Source organism: Amaranthus tricolor, chromosome 2 (assembly GCF_026212465.1).
Source record: "Amaranthus tricolor cultivar Red isolate AtriRed21 chromosome 2, ASM2621246v1, whole genome shotgun sequence".
NCBI lineage: Eukaryota > Viridiplantae > Streptophyta > Magnoliopsida > Caryophyllales > Amaranthaceae > Amaranthus > Amaranthus tricolor.
In genome coordinates this window covers 2,295,873-2,313,734 of record NC_080048.1, presented here as the reverse complement: position 1 = coordinate 2,313,734, position 17,862 = coordinate 2,295,873, and the positions used below count along the sequence as shown (strand labels likewise).

Sequence of the window (17,862 nt, the reverse complement as noted above, 5' to 3'; positions counted from 1 at the left end):
AATTTCAAGTTATAATAATACATCACATAATAGAAAATCAAAATGATCGATCTCATTAGCTCCACTATCGCACACTGGTCACCGCCAACTACTAATATCACTAAGATTTTCTCAATAATATTGTCTCCTAACCCGGATAATAATTCCGGTTACCAACTGTAACTGAGTCAACCTACTAATATACTCGATAATAGCTCATGTAACATGAACTAATAGATTTGTAAAGTCAATACAAATTAGAGGTCTATGGATCATTAAAACTTACATTATACTTAATCCTTACTTACTGTATGATTAATGCCTATTTGTTATATCTTAAATATCTACTAATTATATCATTTTTAATGCCTACTTATAATATTTTAAAAAATATATAATAAGCCGGTCCAATTAGAAATGATCTCCAAGAATTTGTATAAAACTAATTAATGACAAGTTACTATAGGTTAATCAACAAAATTACTATCAATCTATTTAGAAACTCCAATAATGTTTCGTCATAATGTACCAATAATTTAAATAATAATAATATTGTTTTAATTTGATTCCTCCATTTTTATGAGTAAGGTCATAAGAATATTTATTAATACAAATAAAATGTTGCAATTAACTAGAATGATACAAAAAAATTATTGCAATTAGGCTGGTATATTCATTTTAATTAATCAGAATCTGTAAAAAAAAAATATTAATATTTCATCATATTCATTTTATTTGAGTAACTTATTTAAAAGTAAAAACAATATTACGCTTAAAATCAGCAATATTACACGTTAATCGGTCATCATATTGCGTCAACAATATTGTTTGCAGTAGGATCCCAGGATTTGCTCGTCAATACTGCTAATCTAACGTACTCCGTTCGTGTTTTGAAATTATCATAGTTGTATATAGTGAAATTATTTAAATTGTGTGGATCATATTAAAGAGATTAAAATGTAGGGTTAAAAAAAAATTGATGAAGACATTTTGATAAAATTATTTGAATATATGGCTCATTCACAAAATGCCATAAACCACATTTTTCAAGTTAAGATAGAGACATTGTATAGGAGTACCTAATAACATGTCATATGTTGGTGATGGACCACCTTAAGTTGATTTATTTTAAAAAAATTAAGACCTAAAAATAAATTATACCTTGGTTTCTAAAAGTTTGTCCACAAAATTGTAAGGGGCAATTTAAATTTATTTGTCCATATTAAAATATTTGTCATTTATGAAATTTATTAAAATCATAAAGTATTTGTCCACAAAACTACAAATTTATTGTATTGATTCCTATTAAAATCATACTCTCTCTTGTTTCTTTTTGTTTGTTCACTTTAGATTTGTCTAAGAGAGAGAAATTTAAATTAGATTTTTGAATTATATATTGAAGATAAAATATATTCATGTGAAATCTTGTTAGATTTATCTTGATATAAAATTTTTTAATATATAATTTTTATAAGTTTTTATGATGCGTACTTAGAGATATTAAGGCTTAAAATTTGCTAAAAATACATGCAAAAGGTAAAGTGAACAAATAAATAGAAACAGAAGAAGTAATATTTGCTTGAGTTTGGAGATTATTAAATGCTTTTTAACTTTCTCGTGTAAAAAAAACATTTGGTATCCTTTTCAGCCACAAAATAAAAAGACTACCTTTGTTAATTTTTTCCAATGATTTTAATTTGTTAGTCCAGTCTTCCTCTACTAAAAAGACAAACAATATATTTAATTTTACTAAATATCTCCATAACACAGTCAACTTATTCAGTTAAACTAAAAGCCAACAAAAATAGTCAATATTTTCAGCTGGTTTAATAAGCCAATTAAAAAACCAACCCAAAAAATTATTTGCAAAACAACCCTATTATATTTAACAAAGATTTTCACTTTAAACAAAGTCAAAAGTTGAACATGAACTTCAAAGATTTCACATAACTGAACTAGACTCTAAAGACTCTTGAAGTGGTTGACAACACCATTATTATCATCGTACCAAGTGTATCTCACTTATAAGAACTATGATTAGGATCTGAAAATAAGCACAGCTTGAAATAAAAACATAACAAAAGTTATGACAGTTCTAATCTGATAAGATTCACAGCTAGTTATTACATCTATAATTGCATAAACTATTATCAGAATTAATCTACATTACGCCCCTTTCCATACAAAAGCCAATCACAAAGCTATGAACAAAAAGGATCACACATTTCTCACAACGGCTTCCTTCCGGTAGTCTCACTCGACAAGGGGGTCGGAAAAAGTTATCAAGCCGGTGGTGCTACGTTGACATTATCACATTATGGCTTTCATAACCATTCTTTAGGGTTCATGCAAGCATCCAATAATTTCCACTCTTCACTGCCCTCTTCTGGCTTCTGCAAACAAAAATTGTGACGAAAAAACGGATAAATGAGAGTGGATGTACATGTATTCATATAATGTTGCCACTAGGAATCGAGCTTAGCTTTCCGTAAGCTTTTGTTTGCAACCACTTTAAGTCGAGTACTCCTTGAGCTCGGAATTTTCAGGTTCAACAAAGCTAGATAGTTGACGTTTGCTGATGATGCTAAAGATACATAGTTGTTTGGTTTCAGATTGTAATGGACTATATTAATATGACTTATTTAATCATGTGCATATTTTATTTTAGTGAAATTGAGAAAGATCATCATCATCATCATCATCATCATCATCATATCCTATATCTTGCTCGAAAGCAAGGTCTGGGTGAGAAAAGGTGACGCACAATCCACACTCGTACTCCCTTCACAGGGAAGACTAGAGGAATACGGTTGATTTTACCCCAAACAGTAAGAGCCCATCACAAAGAAAGTTGAGAAAGATGTTTGATACTAATGTTGTGTATCCGAACCCCCCAACTCCACCTAGGTGGGACCCGCTTCATGGCATTGAGGTGACGGAAAAGAAGAACACTAGAAAGTTGCACATTTTAAGCTAGAACTCGAGCTTAAGCTTATATCACATGCATTGCGAGAAGGCTATGCTCATTTTCAGCTCTAATTGATGCATTAGTTTCACAGCAGTATAACACTCTACGATTTAGCTAATATAGAGGCTTACATGATCGTATTCCCATCGAGCAGTCAAAGGCAGAGAGACCAGAATGCTCTCAATCCGACCACCAGTTTTCAGTCCGAAGGTTGTTCCTCGATCATACACCTAAATAACGAATTCAATAGTGAGCAAAGTTCACAAAAATAGGCAAGTCCAAAGTCGGAGAGTTTTCATACCAAATTAAACTCTACATAACGTCCTCGTCTTAATTGTTGCCATTCCTTGTTAGCTTCAGTGAAGGGTGTATCTTTTCTTTTCTCTATGACGGGTATATAAGCGGGTATCACGGAGTTTGCACATTCTGCAAATTAGAGCAAAACATGTAAGAAAAGATTAGAATTGCAAACAGCATTTTAAACACGACTAAAAACTAATCGATAAATGTTTACCAGTTGCAAAAGAAAGAAGCATTTCTTGGTCATAGTCATTTAGATCGTCAAAAAAGATTCCACCGAGTCCTCTCCGTTCCCCTCGGTGCTGTTGCAAAGTGTCAACGAATGAATTATTTGCAAATGTATAACAACGTGGTCTAACCAACATAGCGAGCAGTCGAAACAAAAAGTATGCCCCAGGAAAGCAAAAATATATTAGCACAAACTGCACATGCCGCAATCACGGATGTTCAACTATTTGATACAACGATCAAGCACCCTTACTTTCTCACAACTCATAAGCACCAGCGATCAATAACGGTATTTCATCATAAACATGCATGAATAACATTCTATTACCCAACGCCATAAAATGGCTCACTTAAGTGAGGTTTGGGGGAACAAAAGTACGCATCGTACCCTTATTAGGGATAACAAAGAGGTTATATCCGATAGATACTTAGTAGCAAACATCATCTGCAACTTTACATACAACTTTACATAAATAAGAAGTGCACATCTGCCTGCTGAAAGGTTGTGCACCAAGGTAACTTGGCATGTAGACTAAGTAGAAAGACTTTTGATTGTTTGCCATTCATTAATAGGTAGGTTTTGGTATTCTACAACTTGTTTATTATGAGGACATTCGCCATATCCATTTGCTCCCTCTCCCTCCACATCAAATTAAATGGCGTATAGCCGCATCGGTATGTAACTTGACAAATAATTTCGTAGTGATAGAATTAACTAACCTACAATATTCTGTTAATGATCTATCATGAAGGAACATTTGCTTTGCGACAATATTATAACATGGCTTATTATTTGAAGCAGAATCACTATAACAACCACATTCAAAGCAGAGATATCAAAAGTTTAGCGCTTATTGTAGCAAACTAGCTGTTGCTTCCTGAACTTCAGCTATGAATCTGAAAGATCAACACGTATTCTTAACCCATAAAATGAATTAGATTACTTTTGAAGATGTGTAAGACATGTCACAACACATTCAGCAAGACCAAGCAAAATTTCTCGAGAACGCACAAATGCTCGACAGCTTGAAAGAAAAGGCAACATAAAAGACAAAATATTATAAGAAACAAACCTTGATGTAAAAGTAGTCATCACACCACTTTTTGAAACGAGGATAAAAGCTAGGATCAAATTTATCGCAAGCATCTTTTTGGACCTACAAAATAAATTAGATATCAGTACAATGTGATTGTGAAGCTCGAGCACTCAAGTCATTTCGGTGCATCTAATATAAAACCATCAAGAACTTGCCAATCATAGGATGGCAGAATATTATGTTCATTTGTTTGTCCAAAAGGAAAAAAAATTTTGAGGGATTATTGTGTGCACCCATTTCTCCTTGCCCTCTCCTTGTAGGGGACAAGGGTATGATGTGCCAGCTACCCTCCTCCCTTCAGACCCTAAATTGTGCGGATACTGGGTTGATGACTATGTCTATGACTATCATCTTGTTAAGCATAGAAGACGCAAGCATCAATCTAAGATGTGATTAATTTAACCAATCACAAATGAGAAAACAGCAAGTGATCTACAAATGCCCGACCAGACAATTACTTTGGAGAGGTATAGCTTTGAAACGTAGGGAATATGGATAACATAAATCGTTTAACATAAGAATGACCACAAGTTTCAGAATTTAGATCCAAAGAGTGCAACTTTATGGGAAACAGTGCATATCTATGTAAACACCAGTTTCACATCATGCATTATCAATAGGAAAACAAGCATTTTTTTGTTTGTAATTGGGGAATTTACCTGATGGAAGTGTCGAACATCTTCCTCAAAAATGTAGGCAGGAGTGAAATCAGTACCACCACCAAACCACCATTGTCGAGGGGCTCCAGGAGCATCTATACATACAGAACAACAATTGTCTCAGAAAACAATAAAAAATTTAAGTATTTAAAACTTCAGTCACGAGCAACACTTGCCACCCAGCTATTTTTGGGTGACAAAACAGTTTCTCAAAAAGATTAATCAAATGGCACGGATCAGTGCCCTATATACACTGAAGAAATGCACGCAGAATATTATTAAAGTTCTCAAATTTTAAAAGGTCTTTCAGCATAATTTTTGCTAATAAAAGCAAAATTGGTATTGTTTCAGACAATCAAAATTTAAAGGTTTTATTCGTCATTTGGATGAAAAGCAGCACACCATGAGGAAGGTCTGAATCGAGTCAAACATCCCTTCCTCGTATTATAGATCTGCAAATGCTACAAAGCCAATCCACCAAAAACCATCAATTATAAATACATCCCTGCAAAATTTTTCTCATATATTCATTTCTTAATCCCTTTATACCAAACAATCACCTACTATTTTGAAAGTGTCTAAAAATGTCAACTTTTTATGAGAATGGGTTTGATTAAGCAATCACAATGCAACCACTCCAAAAAGTCCTAACATCGTTTATCCAAAAAACATATCATGCTATGACTTGTATGCACAATCATACACTCCATTAGCATACCAAACACCCCTTGTGCTATATGAGCATTCTACTTTTGTACACAACATTTTCTTGCCCTACTAATTAAATGACATCATCATTCATCCCTAAGAATTTACAATCCGATAGAATCTATAGCATAACAATGATGCCACAGGATATCAAACATATACCAGATTTATAACTATATGCTTAACTAGTCAATGATTTAAAAAAAAAAAAAAAAAAAAAAAAAAAAAAAAAAAAAAGAGGAAACTTTTCTCAATCAGTATCTAGTACATTGATAAACATTTCCTTTGGGAGCCTCTACCTCAGAATGACAATAACAGAAGTGCAAAATCGGAGTAAATCAATTTTTTTGACGCAAAAACACTAAAAGCAAACTAAAGGAAAATGAAATATGCTCCTCCCTCCCTTAACTTTTTTTTTCAAATCCTCTTTTCCATATCCAAACCCACTACAAGTTATAAGGAACCCTTCAATACTACATCCTTTAGGTCATACACTATGTGAACGACCAAAGGAGACTACAGCAATAAACATTTCACCATCATCCAACAAGGATTCAAGTCGTATAACATCATTACCTCATAATGGAGCCACATGATATCATCCTCGACTTGGAACCCTCATGTTATATCCCTTATAATGAGTGAGAAAGAGAATAATAGAAATAAAATTTACACCGAGACAAATCAAAAATTTGTGTATGTATAGATTGAGAATAAAATACAAACTAAAATTAATAGGTGTATAGTACCAAAAAAACAAATGAGGCATTTGATTAGAATAAGGAGTATAATCTTTATGAGCCTCTGCCTCAACTCAAATAACAATAACTTAAGTGCACTGTTGGAGTTAAATCCACACTATATCTTCGTTTTTACACACAATAAAAGTAACAATCTGAAACTACATAATCTATCTATTCACAATGCACAAACAAGACTACATCAAAAACCACAATTCATCCATCAAAGATTCAAGCTTGCAACATATATCTTCGTTTTTACATCTACACGGTGATCCAAACATCACACTATTAACCTAATCATACATCCAATAAACATAGCATGTGATTAGGGCATGTATTCCCCAGCTAAAAATAACTTCACTTTAAATTCAGGATTGCTCATCACCTTTACTCTCACATTTGCACTATATGATCACTTTGATTCCAATATGTTCAATTCCAATCACTCCATCACTTTCACTTTGAGATTTGCTATATTTAAATAGCTCTAAAACGTACACTTCATATTTTCCAATCAAATTCAACTTCGAGTTTACATACTTCAGAAGTTGAGTTCAATCCGATTCAAGTTCACCCATCACTATAACTCCCTAAAATTTACTTTTTAATAAGTTCCAATAAGTTGAAGGGGAGCCTTGGCGCACTAAATCAGATGTCTATGTGACTGAAAAAAGACGGGTTTAAGTCCTAAAAGCAATCTCTTGCAGAAATACATGGTAAGGTTTACCTACATACATTACACCAAATCCTCGTCATAAGGAGACGGTTTGTGCACCTCCTTTGATAAGTTCCAATAAGTTCTTTTGAGTCTAATTCGATTTTTACACAATTTTCACTTTTACTCATATGTTCATTACTAAATAGGTTCAATTCAATTCAATTCCAATAAGTTCAAGAAAAGATGCCCATAAAAACTCTTGACATGCATAACTTCTCAAAATACACAATCACAACCCATAAATCACATCAAATTCTCAATCTTTCAATAAAACTCCAACAATTTTCAATAAAGTCCATACCTTTAGGAGCATCAGTCTCAAAGTACCGATAATTGAAGTGCAAAGTTGGAGCAAAGGGATTCTTTGGATGCAAAACCTTCAAAAATAAACAAAAAAAAAAAAAAAACAAACCCACATAATTAAAAACTCATCCCAACAAATAAATCAATTACCCACAAATAAAAACTCAAAAAAGATATGAAATTGTATATTACCGAGCTGATTCCAGCAGCAAAGAAAGGTATAGGACCAGGTTTATGAGACCCACCATCAGCTTTAGCAGCTCTATAAGCATCAGGAGGCATAACACCATAAACAACAGAAACATTTACACCGGCTTTCTCCCAAACGGCACCGTCTTGCAACACTCTACTAATCCCACCACCACCACCTGGTCTTGACCAAACATCTTCCTTAAACTTTCCACCTCCATCAGCAGCCTCAATTGCTTCACAAACTTTATTCTGTACTTCCCTTATCATCTTCTCAAACCTACCTCTTACAGAATCAGATGGATTAGAATCTTCTCGAAGGAATGTTGGCGGTGCTTCAGTTTCCGGGGTTTCTTTCTCAATTGCCATGGCTGATATAGGTGGTAGTTTATGATTATGGATGGATAAAGATTGGATCTTTGGAAAGAAATTTGGGGATGAGAATGCATTTGAAATGGGTATAATTTGAGGGGGATTTTGAAAGTGGGTTTTTGTCGGAAGAGATAATGGTGAAGAAATTAGAGAAGTTGATGACATTGTTGTTGGAGAAATGAGAGGAATTGAGAGAGGGGAGAAAGGAATGAGAAATAGAAAGAGGGAAATGTTTATTAATGGTTGAAGTTTTGTTGCCTGATTTTTTAGATGATGTTGTGGGTGCTACTGCCTACTGATTACTGAAGCCCATGTTTTTTATGCAAGTCAAGTCAAACTCTCTCAATTTGTTTTTCTTTTCTTTCATTTTTCAATTTAATAAAGGCTTTTTTTTTTAAGTAGAATTTAATAAAGGTTATATTTAGAGATGAGGATGGTTTGGATTTGAATTGCATTTAGTGAAACACTAATATATTTATTTATTTTTTGTAGATGTAAATTTTAATTCATAAGGGTTGAAAATTTATATAGTCCAAATAAATATAGTATAAGTTTATCATTGGATTTAGATTGATAATGTGTTGGTCAAGAATCGGGCTTAAGATGGGTCTAGGTCAAGTCTGAGTCTTGGACAATTCAAAGGGGGTTTGAGTTGGGTTTGGATTCTTGACGGATTCAAATGAGGGTTTGAATTGGGTTTAAGTCTAAAGACCCTTAACTTGGACTCAGATTCATTTATTTTCTAGACCCATACTACCATATCCAAACCCATTGGATAACCTAAACCAAAATAATATGCTCTGATATGGGCGTGGGACTTTTAAGATCTTGGACTTATGAGAATCCCTAGTTAGATTGATTGCAAATCTTTAAGTATTCTTAGAAAATGTCTGGGTCGAGTCCAACCAGACTAAGCGCCAAACTCAATAATTCTTGGTGGACTTGGATTTGAATTCATAGAGACTAAAAAAATTGGATTTAAATTCAACATTGCCAAGTGTGATGGGTCTAGAATTCTAAATGAATTTTAGTGTTATTATTCATAGTTTACTATTTTTAGACTTCATAAATACCAAAATTGGTTTGTTTGTTGTATATAATTTAAATTGGATTTAAATTGAGTTCAATTAAATTGAGTTCAACTTTGGATAATGGGTAGGATTTATAATTGGTTGGCGAGTCTGAGTCTTAAGCAAATCCAAAGAGCGAGTCTGGATCAGGTTTGGGTTTATTTATTTATCTTCTTGAGTTTTTTGTGTCTATAAATGATGTTATAGGCAAATAAGATGACCAAATCCATGAAAAACGCATTATTATTATATATTTCCAATATTTGTTGTAATATGTCAATTTTGATTGTATGGTCAAAATTGAAAGAACTCATACTTCCAATTTTCCCCTCATAACAATATTGATGAGGTATATTTCAATATTTCTCATATTCATACATCGCAATTAATATATATGACATGAAAATTTAATTATAAAGGTCTCACCTTTAATTAAATTCGTTCAAAGGTCTAATCTTTCATTTATTTTTGAAAAAATTTACTTTTGCATGAGTTTTTATTCTAGATTTATGTCCTATAAAATTTCGACCTTTATATTAATTTTTCTTTTAAAGGTCTTATAGCCCTTTCCTTACCTCTTTCCGTGCGCCATCTCTTTCCCTATCCTTTCCTATGCCACCACTTCTCTAGCACCTTTCCCTACGCCATCTCACATCCCTTCCCCTCCCCATCCGGAAACACCAACCCCAAATCATGAAATATATATATATATATATATATATATATATATATATATATATATATATATATATATATATATATATATATATATATATATATGTCAATTTAAAAATTCATTCAAAGGTCAAATCTTTCAAGGATTAAGCAAAGGTTGAACTTTTAGAAGAATAAGTAATGCAAAAAATGACTCTTTAAAGGATAAATAAAATATCAAATTCTTAAAAGATGAACACCTAAATGTGGAACTTTTAGAATTAAGTGTTGTTATGAATGGTATGTGTGACTTGAGTGCACAAGTTAATGTGTGTAATCATGTGTGTGACTCTTGGTTTGTGGAATGTAAATGGATGTAATTATGTGGTGAGTATTCATGATGAATTATGGGTGTTAATGAAGATTAATGAAGAAGAAGAAGAGACTTGATTTATGGTAGCTCGATCGAATTCTGATAGAAGGATCAGAAAGGTCGCTCGACCTACCCGCTCGACCGAGAGAGCTCCCTGTTTCGGTCGAGCGGATCTTTTGATATGCATGGGATGCTAGTTTTCGACCTTTCAAGTTCTTGGAGTTATTTCATATTATTCATTACTCAATATTAACTATGTATTCAAGTGAGCTATTAATATTCTAGTATCTAGTACTATATATAGGGCTCTCATACTCACACATCAAAACACATCAAACACAACCCCTAAGCCAAACACATAGCCTTTCGTTTGTTATCTCTTTCTCAATTGTAATTCTTCATTAAGAAGTGTTGTTTGTATTCTTTTGATATAATATAAACAGAAACTACACACCACGGAGGACGTAGCCATCATTGGGTGAACCTCCTTTTGTCAAACTTTGTTTTGTTCGTAGTTGTTTGTTCTTAGCATCGTAACGGTTTTGGCAAACGTTTTCAATTGTATCAGAGCCAAGTTGTTTTTACGGTGTTTTAGAAGTTGTTATTTGAGAATCATGACTACAATGAAGCTCGACATAGAGAAGTTTGATAGAAATGTAAATTTTGGCTTATGGCAAGTCAAAATGAGAGCCATTTTGATCCAAAATGGTGTGCATAAGGCCATTGATGGTGTAGATAAGATGCCGGAAGGAATGTCCGCATCAAGATAGGAAGAGATAGACTCAAAAGCTTTGTCGGCAATCCAATTATGCCTTTCCAATGAAGTTCTAAGAGAGGTTGTTAAAGAAACAACAACCAAGGGTATATGGGAGAAGTTGGAATCACTCTATATGGCCAAGAGTGTTATCAATAGGCTACTTTTGAAAAGTAGACTCTACGATCTACGCTTGGAGGAAGGTAAATCCTTGAAACCTCACTTAGATGAATTTTACTCCATTGTTATGGATTTGCGAAACATTGATGTCAAGCTTGATGATGAAGATTTGGCTATTTACCTCTTATGTTCTCTACCTCCTTCTTATAAAAATTTTAGAGAAATTATACTCTATGGTAGAGATAATTTGAGTAGTGATGATGTGAAGAGTGCCTTGACACAAAGGGACCTTATCGATTCACAATTATCACAAAAGTCACAAAGCAATGCTAGTGATGGTTTGTTTGTGAGAGGGAGATCACAAGAGAAAGGTTCCACTAGTGGGAGTGGAAACAAGGGTAAAGGGAGGTCCAAGTCAATTAGGCCAAATAAAAATAAAACTTGTAATTATTGCAAGCTTAAGGGCCACATCAAGAAGGATTGTTGGAAGTTAAAAAAGAAAAATGAAGAGGAGGCTAGGGAAGGAACTAGTAATGCTAATGCTAGTTATGTGAATGATAGTGATGATGGTGATGTTCTTGTTGCCACACATGGGTACAAAGATAATGATGAGTGGATTCTTGACTCGGGGTGCACATTCCATATGACTCCCAACAAAACTTTCTTCCATACATTTGAAAGTATTGATGGGGGAAATGTTACCATGGGAAACAACACTACTTGTAAGGTTGTTGGGATTGGGAGCATTAGAGTGAAGATGTTTGATGCGATTGTGAGGACCTTAACGGATGTTAGGTATGTTCCGGGTTTAAAAATGAATCTTTTATCTTTGGGTACTCTTGACAAGATCGGGTGTAGAATCACTTGTGAAGGTGAAGTTATGAAGGTTGCCAAAGGCTCACTAGTTGTGATGAAGGGTAAGTTGAATGGGAGTTTGTATGCTCTTCAAGGTTCAACCATTCTTGGCTCGGCAAATATTTCCACAAGCACAATGTCCGATCATGACACCAAACTTTGGCATTTGAGGCTTGGTCACATGGGAGAAAGAGGTATGTTTGAACTCTCTAAACAAGGTTTATTTGATGGGAAGAAATTTGGGAACCTTGGTTTTTGTGAGCATTGTGTTTATGGGAAACACAAGAGAGTTAGTTTCAAACCCGCCATTCACAACACTAAGGGAATTTTAGACTATGTCCATTCTGATTTGTGGGGGCCTTCACGAATGCCCTCCCTTAGTGGTTGTAATTACATGTTGACTTTTATTGATGATTTTTCTAGGAAAGTTTGGTGTTATTTTGTAAAACATAAAAATGAAGTTTTTGATGTCTTCTTGGATTGGAAGAAGATGATTGAAAAGAAAACTGGTAGGAGCATCAAGACCTTAAGAACCGACAATGGTCTTGAATTTGTTGATAATAAATTTCTCAAATATTGTTCTAATGAAGGCATTGTTAGACATAGAACTTGTGCAGGACGTTCTCAACAAAATGGTGTTGCGGAGAGGATGAATAAAACATTATTGGAGAGGGCTAGGTGCATGTTAAAACAAGCAAATTTGGGGAAACAATTTTGGGTCGAAGCGGTGTCTACGGCATGTTATTTGATCAACCGTTCACCTCATACCACCTTGAAGTTCAAGTCGCCACAAGAAGTATGGTACAACACTCCGGTAAATTATTCTAGTCTTAGAATCTTTGGTTGTCCAGCTTATATTCATGCAAATGATAGTAAGTTAGAACCTAGGGCTAGAAAATGTATCTTTGTGGGAAATGGAGTGGGTGTAAAAGGGTAAAGGGTGTGGTGTAATGAATCAAAAAGAATAATTGTTTCTAGAGATGTTGTTTTTGATGAAAATAGCATGCTTTTATCTAGTGTAGAAAAGTCTTTTGATAATGATGTAAATAATGATGCACAAGTGGAGGGTCAACCTCGATGAGAAAAATGATGATGATGTTCAACAAAGGTCTCCTTCTTTGTCCACAACTAGGCAAAGAAGGAAGATTGTGGCTCCAAGGAGATATATTGAAGAGTGTGATTATGTGGTATATGTTCTCAACATTGCTAGCGAAGTCGAAGGGTTACATGAACCAAGTACGTACAAGGAGGCTATGGCCTCAAATGACTCAAGCAAGTGGTTGATAGTTATGAAGCAAGAGATGGAGTCTCTTGGTAAGAATGGAACTTGGGATATCGTTGAAGCACCAAAGAAAAAGAAAATTGTTGGGTGCAAGTGGATATTCAAGAGGAAGGAGGGTCCTTCTAGTGACATTCCTCCCATCTACAAAGCAAGGGTAGTTGCAAAGGGATACTCTCAAATTGAGGGTGTTGATTTTCATGAAGTTTTCTCACCGGTGGTGAAACACTCTTCTATAAGGGCATTGCTTGCTTTGGTGGCAATAGAGGATTTGGAGTTACATCAATTGGATGTAAAAATGGCTTTTCTTCACGGTGATTGAAGAAGAAATCTTTATGAAGCAACCGGAAGGTTTTGAGGTAGTCGGTAAGGAAAATCATGTGTGTAGATTGAAAAGGTCATTGTATGGGTTGAAGCAATCTCCGAGACAATGGTACAAAAGGTTTGATTCCTTTATGATTTCACATGATTTTATTAGAAGTTCTTATGATAGTTGTGTCTATTTTAAGAAGTTTGAAGATTGTTCTTTGTTATATTTGCTCTTATATGTTGATGACATGCTAGTAGCATGTAGTTCTTTATTTAAGGTGGAGAATTTGAAAGAGTTACTTTCAAGTGAATTTGATATGAAAGATCTTGGTGAAGCCAAGAAGATTCTTGGGATGGAGATTTTGAGAGATCGGGCTAAGGGTATCTTATACCTTAGTCAAAGAAAGTACATTGAGAAAGTTGTGCAACGTTTCTCTATGGATGATTCTAAAGGTGTGTCTACTCCTCTTGCTTCTCATTTCAAATTATCCAAGAAGTTGTGTCCACAAACAAAGGCGAAAGAAGAGCAAGTGGTAAGAATCCCATACACTAGTGTCGTTGGTAGTGTTATGTATGCTATGGTGTGTTCTAGACCCGACATTGCTCATGCGGTGAGTTTGGTGAGTAGATATATGTCTAATCCGGGGAAGGGACATTGGGAGGCACTAAAATGGTTATTGAGGTATTTGAGAGATACTTCAAATGTTTGTCTCATGTATGGGAAGAATGCAAGCGAGCTGACCGGATTTTGTGACTCGGATTATGGTGGTGATCTAGATAATAGAAAGTCCACAAGTGGGTTCGTGTTTACTTTGGGTGGTTCGGCGATAAGTTGGCAATCATCTTTGCAAGATGTGGTTGCTCTTTCAACAACCGAAGCAGAGTATATAGCCGTGGCCGAGTCATTCAAGGAGGCAAAATGGCTTAAAGGTCTTGTTGGTGAAATGTGCAATAAGGTGTGTAAGGTAAGTGTGCATTGTGATAGTCAAAGTGCAATTCATTTGGCTAGGAATCAAAACACATTTCATAGAAGGTCCAAACACATTGATATTAAGTATAACTTTATCCGAGATGAAGTTGAGCACAAGAGGGTGTTATTGAAAAAGATTGACACTACGGAAAATCCGGCCGACATGATGACAAAGTCATTACCTACAACCAAGTTTGAATTATGTGTTGACTTGGTTGGTTTAGCTCCTTGCTTGAAATAATGCCTTTGGGGCATTTGGGGTGTGTATTTTTTGAAGTGGATTGATGAATGGTTTTTTGACTTGGGTGAACTCAAGTCAAGGTGGAGACTGTTATGAATGGTATGTGTGACTTGAGTGCACAAGTTAATGTGTGTAATCATGTGTGTGACTCTTGGTTTGTGGAATGTAAATGGATGTAATTATGTGGTGAGTATTCATGATGAATTATGGGTGTTAATGAAGATTAATGAAGAAGAAGAAGAGACTTGATTTATGGTAGCTCGATCGAATTCTGACAGAAGGATCAGAAAGGTCGCTCGACCTACCCGCTCGACCGAGAGAGCTCCCTGTTTCGGTCGAGTGGATCTTTTGATATGCATGGGATGCTAGTTTTCGACCTTTCAAGTTCTTGGAGTTATTTCATATTATTCATTACTCAATATTAACTATGTATTCAAGTGAGCTATTAATATTCTAGTATCTAGTACTATATATAGGGCTCTCATACTCACACATCAAAACACATCAAACACAACCCCTAAGCCAAACACATAGCCTTTCGTTTGTTATCTCTTTCTCAATTGTAATTCTTCATTAAGAAGTGTTGTTTGTATTCTTTTGATATAATATAAACAGAAACTACACACCACGGAGGACGTAGCCATCATTGGGTGAACCTCCTTAAATCTTTGTGTCCTTTTTAGTTACATTGTCAAACTTTGTTTTGTTCGTAGTTGTTTGTTCTTAGCATCGTAACGGTTTTGGCAAACGTTTTCAAGTGTTCTTATAAAATATATTACATAAATAGAGTTTATCTACATACCTTAAATATAAAAAGCTACTAGAAGATAAAATATATATTTTATAAATAAGTTAAAATATAATTATGATATTCTATAGAAACATTTTTTTCATAAATTCATAGATATTAAGGATAAAACTAGAGCTGTTCAAAACAAACCCGACCCAAAAATCCGACTCGGAACCGATAATTACCCGACCCGAAAAAAAGTAAGTTTTTTAGGTTTACCGAACCGCAATTACCCGAACCGATACTTCACTCGAACCGTTTAATAACCGAAAAGGCCAAAATCGAACTCGAACTGCAACCGAATTTTATAACCGACATATAAACCTTAACCGATGTTACCCGAACTGAACAATGATCGACCCGATTCAAATCCGACCCGAAGTATGCACGTAACCGAATGCAACCTGACTAAAACCGATTAAGATCGAACTGTTTTTAACCCGAACTGGTTCAAACCCGAATCGATTATTAATCGAACTGTTTTTAACCCGAACTGATACCAACCCGAACCGATTCTTAATCGAACTGTTATAAATCCGAATCCAATTTCAGTTTTCTAATTATGATTTTTTGAATATTTGAAAACTAATTTCTAATAGTGAAAGATTGTAAACAAGTTTATATATAAATATTTTAGCAAATCAACTATAAACCAATAAGATTCCACCAATTCTTCAAGCTTTAAGCCCCAAAAATTTACATTCATCACTTATACATCCACCAAATTTAAATATATAAATATTAAGTTTTTAACCCCAAAAATTTACATCCATCACTTATATATCCACCAAATTTATATATACAAATATCAAGTTTTTTACCCCAAAAATTTACATCCATCACTTATACATACACCTAATGTAAATATACAAATATCAAGTTTTTAACCCCAAACTGGTGAGGTACGCTTTCCAAGTCCTTCAATATCCTCCTGAAATTCAGTTCTAGTTCGCCTTCGACCTCCAGCTAAAGAAATTCCACCTCTTCCTCTAACAGTTTTTGCACGCTTTGGTGGACGAATAGGACGTTGGACAATTTGTCTAGGGTTCGAGTTCACATTCCTTGGAGTGGATACACTGGTTTGTAACTCTTCAAACGCTGTTAATTTCAACAAAAATAATACATGCTAGTAATCTATCTCAATATTGAACACAATGCAAAAGAATGATAAAGTACACAAAACATATAAGGTACTTGAACCATTAGATTAACAAATTATCCGTGTTAGAAATATTGTCAAATTGAAAACCACTAGCTTCATTTGCCTCATTAAAATTCATATTCCTACAATTAAGAATGAGATTGAACAAATTCAAAAGAAGTATTGAACATTGTTTGAACAAAATCATACACTAATATATATTCAAGATTACTAATACAAACTATCTTATACTTCTCCAAATAATAAGCTATTAAAAATGAGTGACAAAGAAAAAATTTAGTCAATAATATTCAAAAACAATTTACATAAAGAACAAAAAAAAATTTACATGAAAAAATTACATGAACAAAAAATTGCAGCTATTAACTAGTATTAGTAGATGTGGGCTGAATGAGCAACCTCGAAAGAGTAAGAGTCAGCAGCAGCTCAGCAGGTCTGTGCAGCAACAACAAACAATGTTTGTTCAACCAAGCTATAATAATATGGAAAAAGTAAGTTTAACACTGTAAGTTTACAAATAATCTTAACTCATACCCATGCCACAGAATAAGTTATGATTGCAACTGCCCTTTGTAATGCGTTGCTGTACTCACTCAAATTACATTCATACTCCATATATCAAACAAGTAATATACAAAGGTATAATCGTAGGTGAATCTAAAGAATTGCAACACAAAAAAGCCCAGAAAATACGAACTAATCGTAGGTACAATCCTAAACATTGATCATTCCCTCAGCATCCATTGTTTTGCATATTTTCACAAGCAATTCAACCCATCAAGATGAAACCCAGAAGAAATTCAAAACCCATAAGCATAATCAAACATTCAGACTAAAACCTAAAAAGTAATAATATGGAAAAAGTAAGTTCATGTACATGGAAGAAGCTTGCAATGTTATTCATAATTAGCAACACATTTGGTTGGGTAAATTTCAAGTCCTTAGGTCAGTTTTAGAAATAAGCCACAAGATATACGTCAGATACATTTTAAGAGTATAATATCAAATCCCCTTTCTATGA

General features: G+C 34.2%; 1 protein-coding gene across 1 annotated transcript; it reads right to left on the bottom strand.

Annotated features, from left to right (window-relative positions):
* Positions 1-1,972: 1,972 nt before the first annotated feature.
* LOC130805140 (oxygen-dependent coproporphyrinogen-III oxidase, chloroplastic) lies at positions 1,973-8,612 on the bottom strand. The gene is made up of 8 exons (XM_057669798.1): positions 7,896-8,612; positions 7,702-7,777; positions 5,232-5,326; positions 4,549-4,632; positions 3,462-3,549; positions 3,249-3,373; positions 3,079-3,177; positions 1,973-2,372 (listed from the first exon to the last, which is right to left on the bottom strand). The coding sequence occupies exons 1-8, from the start codon at positions 8,427-8,429 to the stop codon at positions 2,304-2,306; spliced, it is 1,170 nt and encodes a 389-aa protein (XP_057525781.1). The 5' UTR covers positions 8,430-8,612; the 3' UTR covers positions 1,973-2,303.
* Between the last annotated feature and the right edge of the window lie 9,250 nt (positions 8,613-17,862).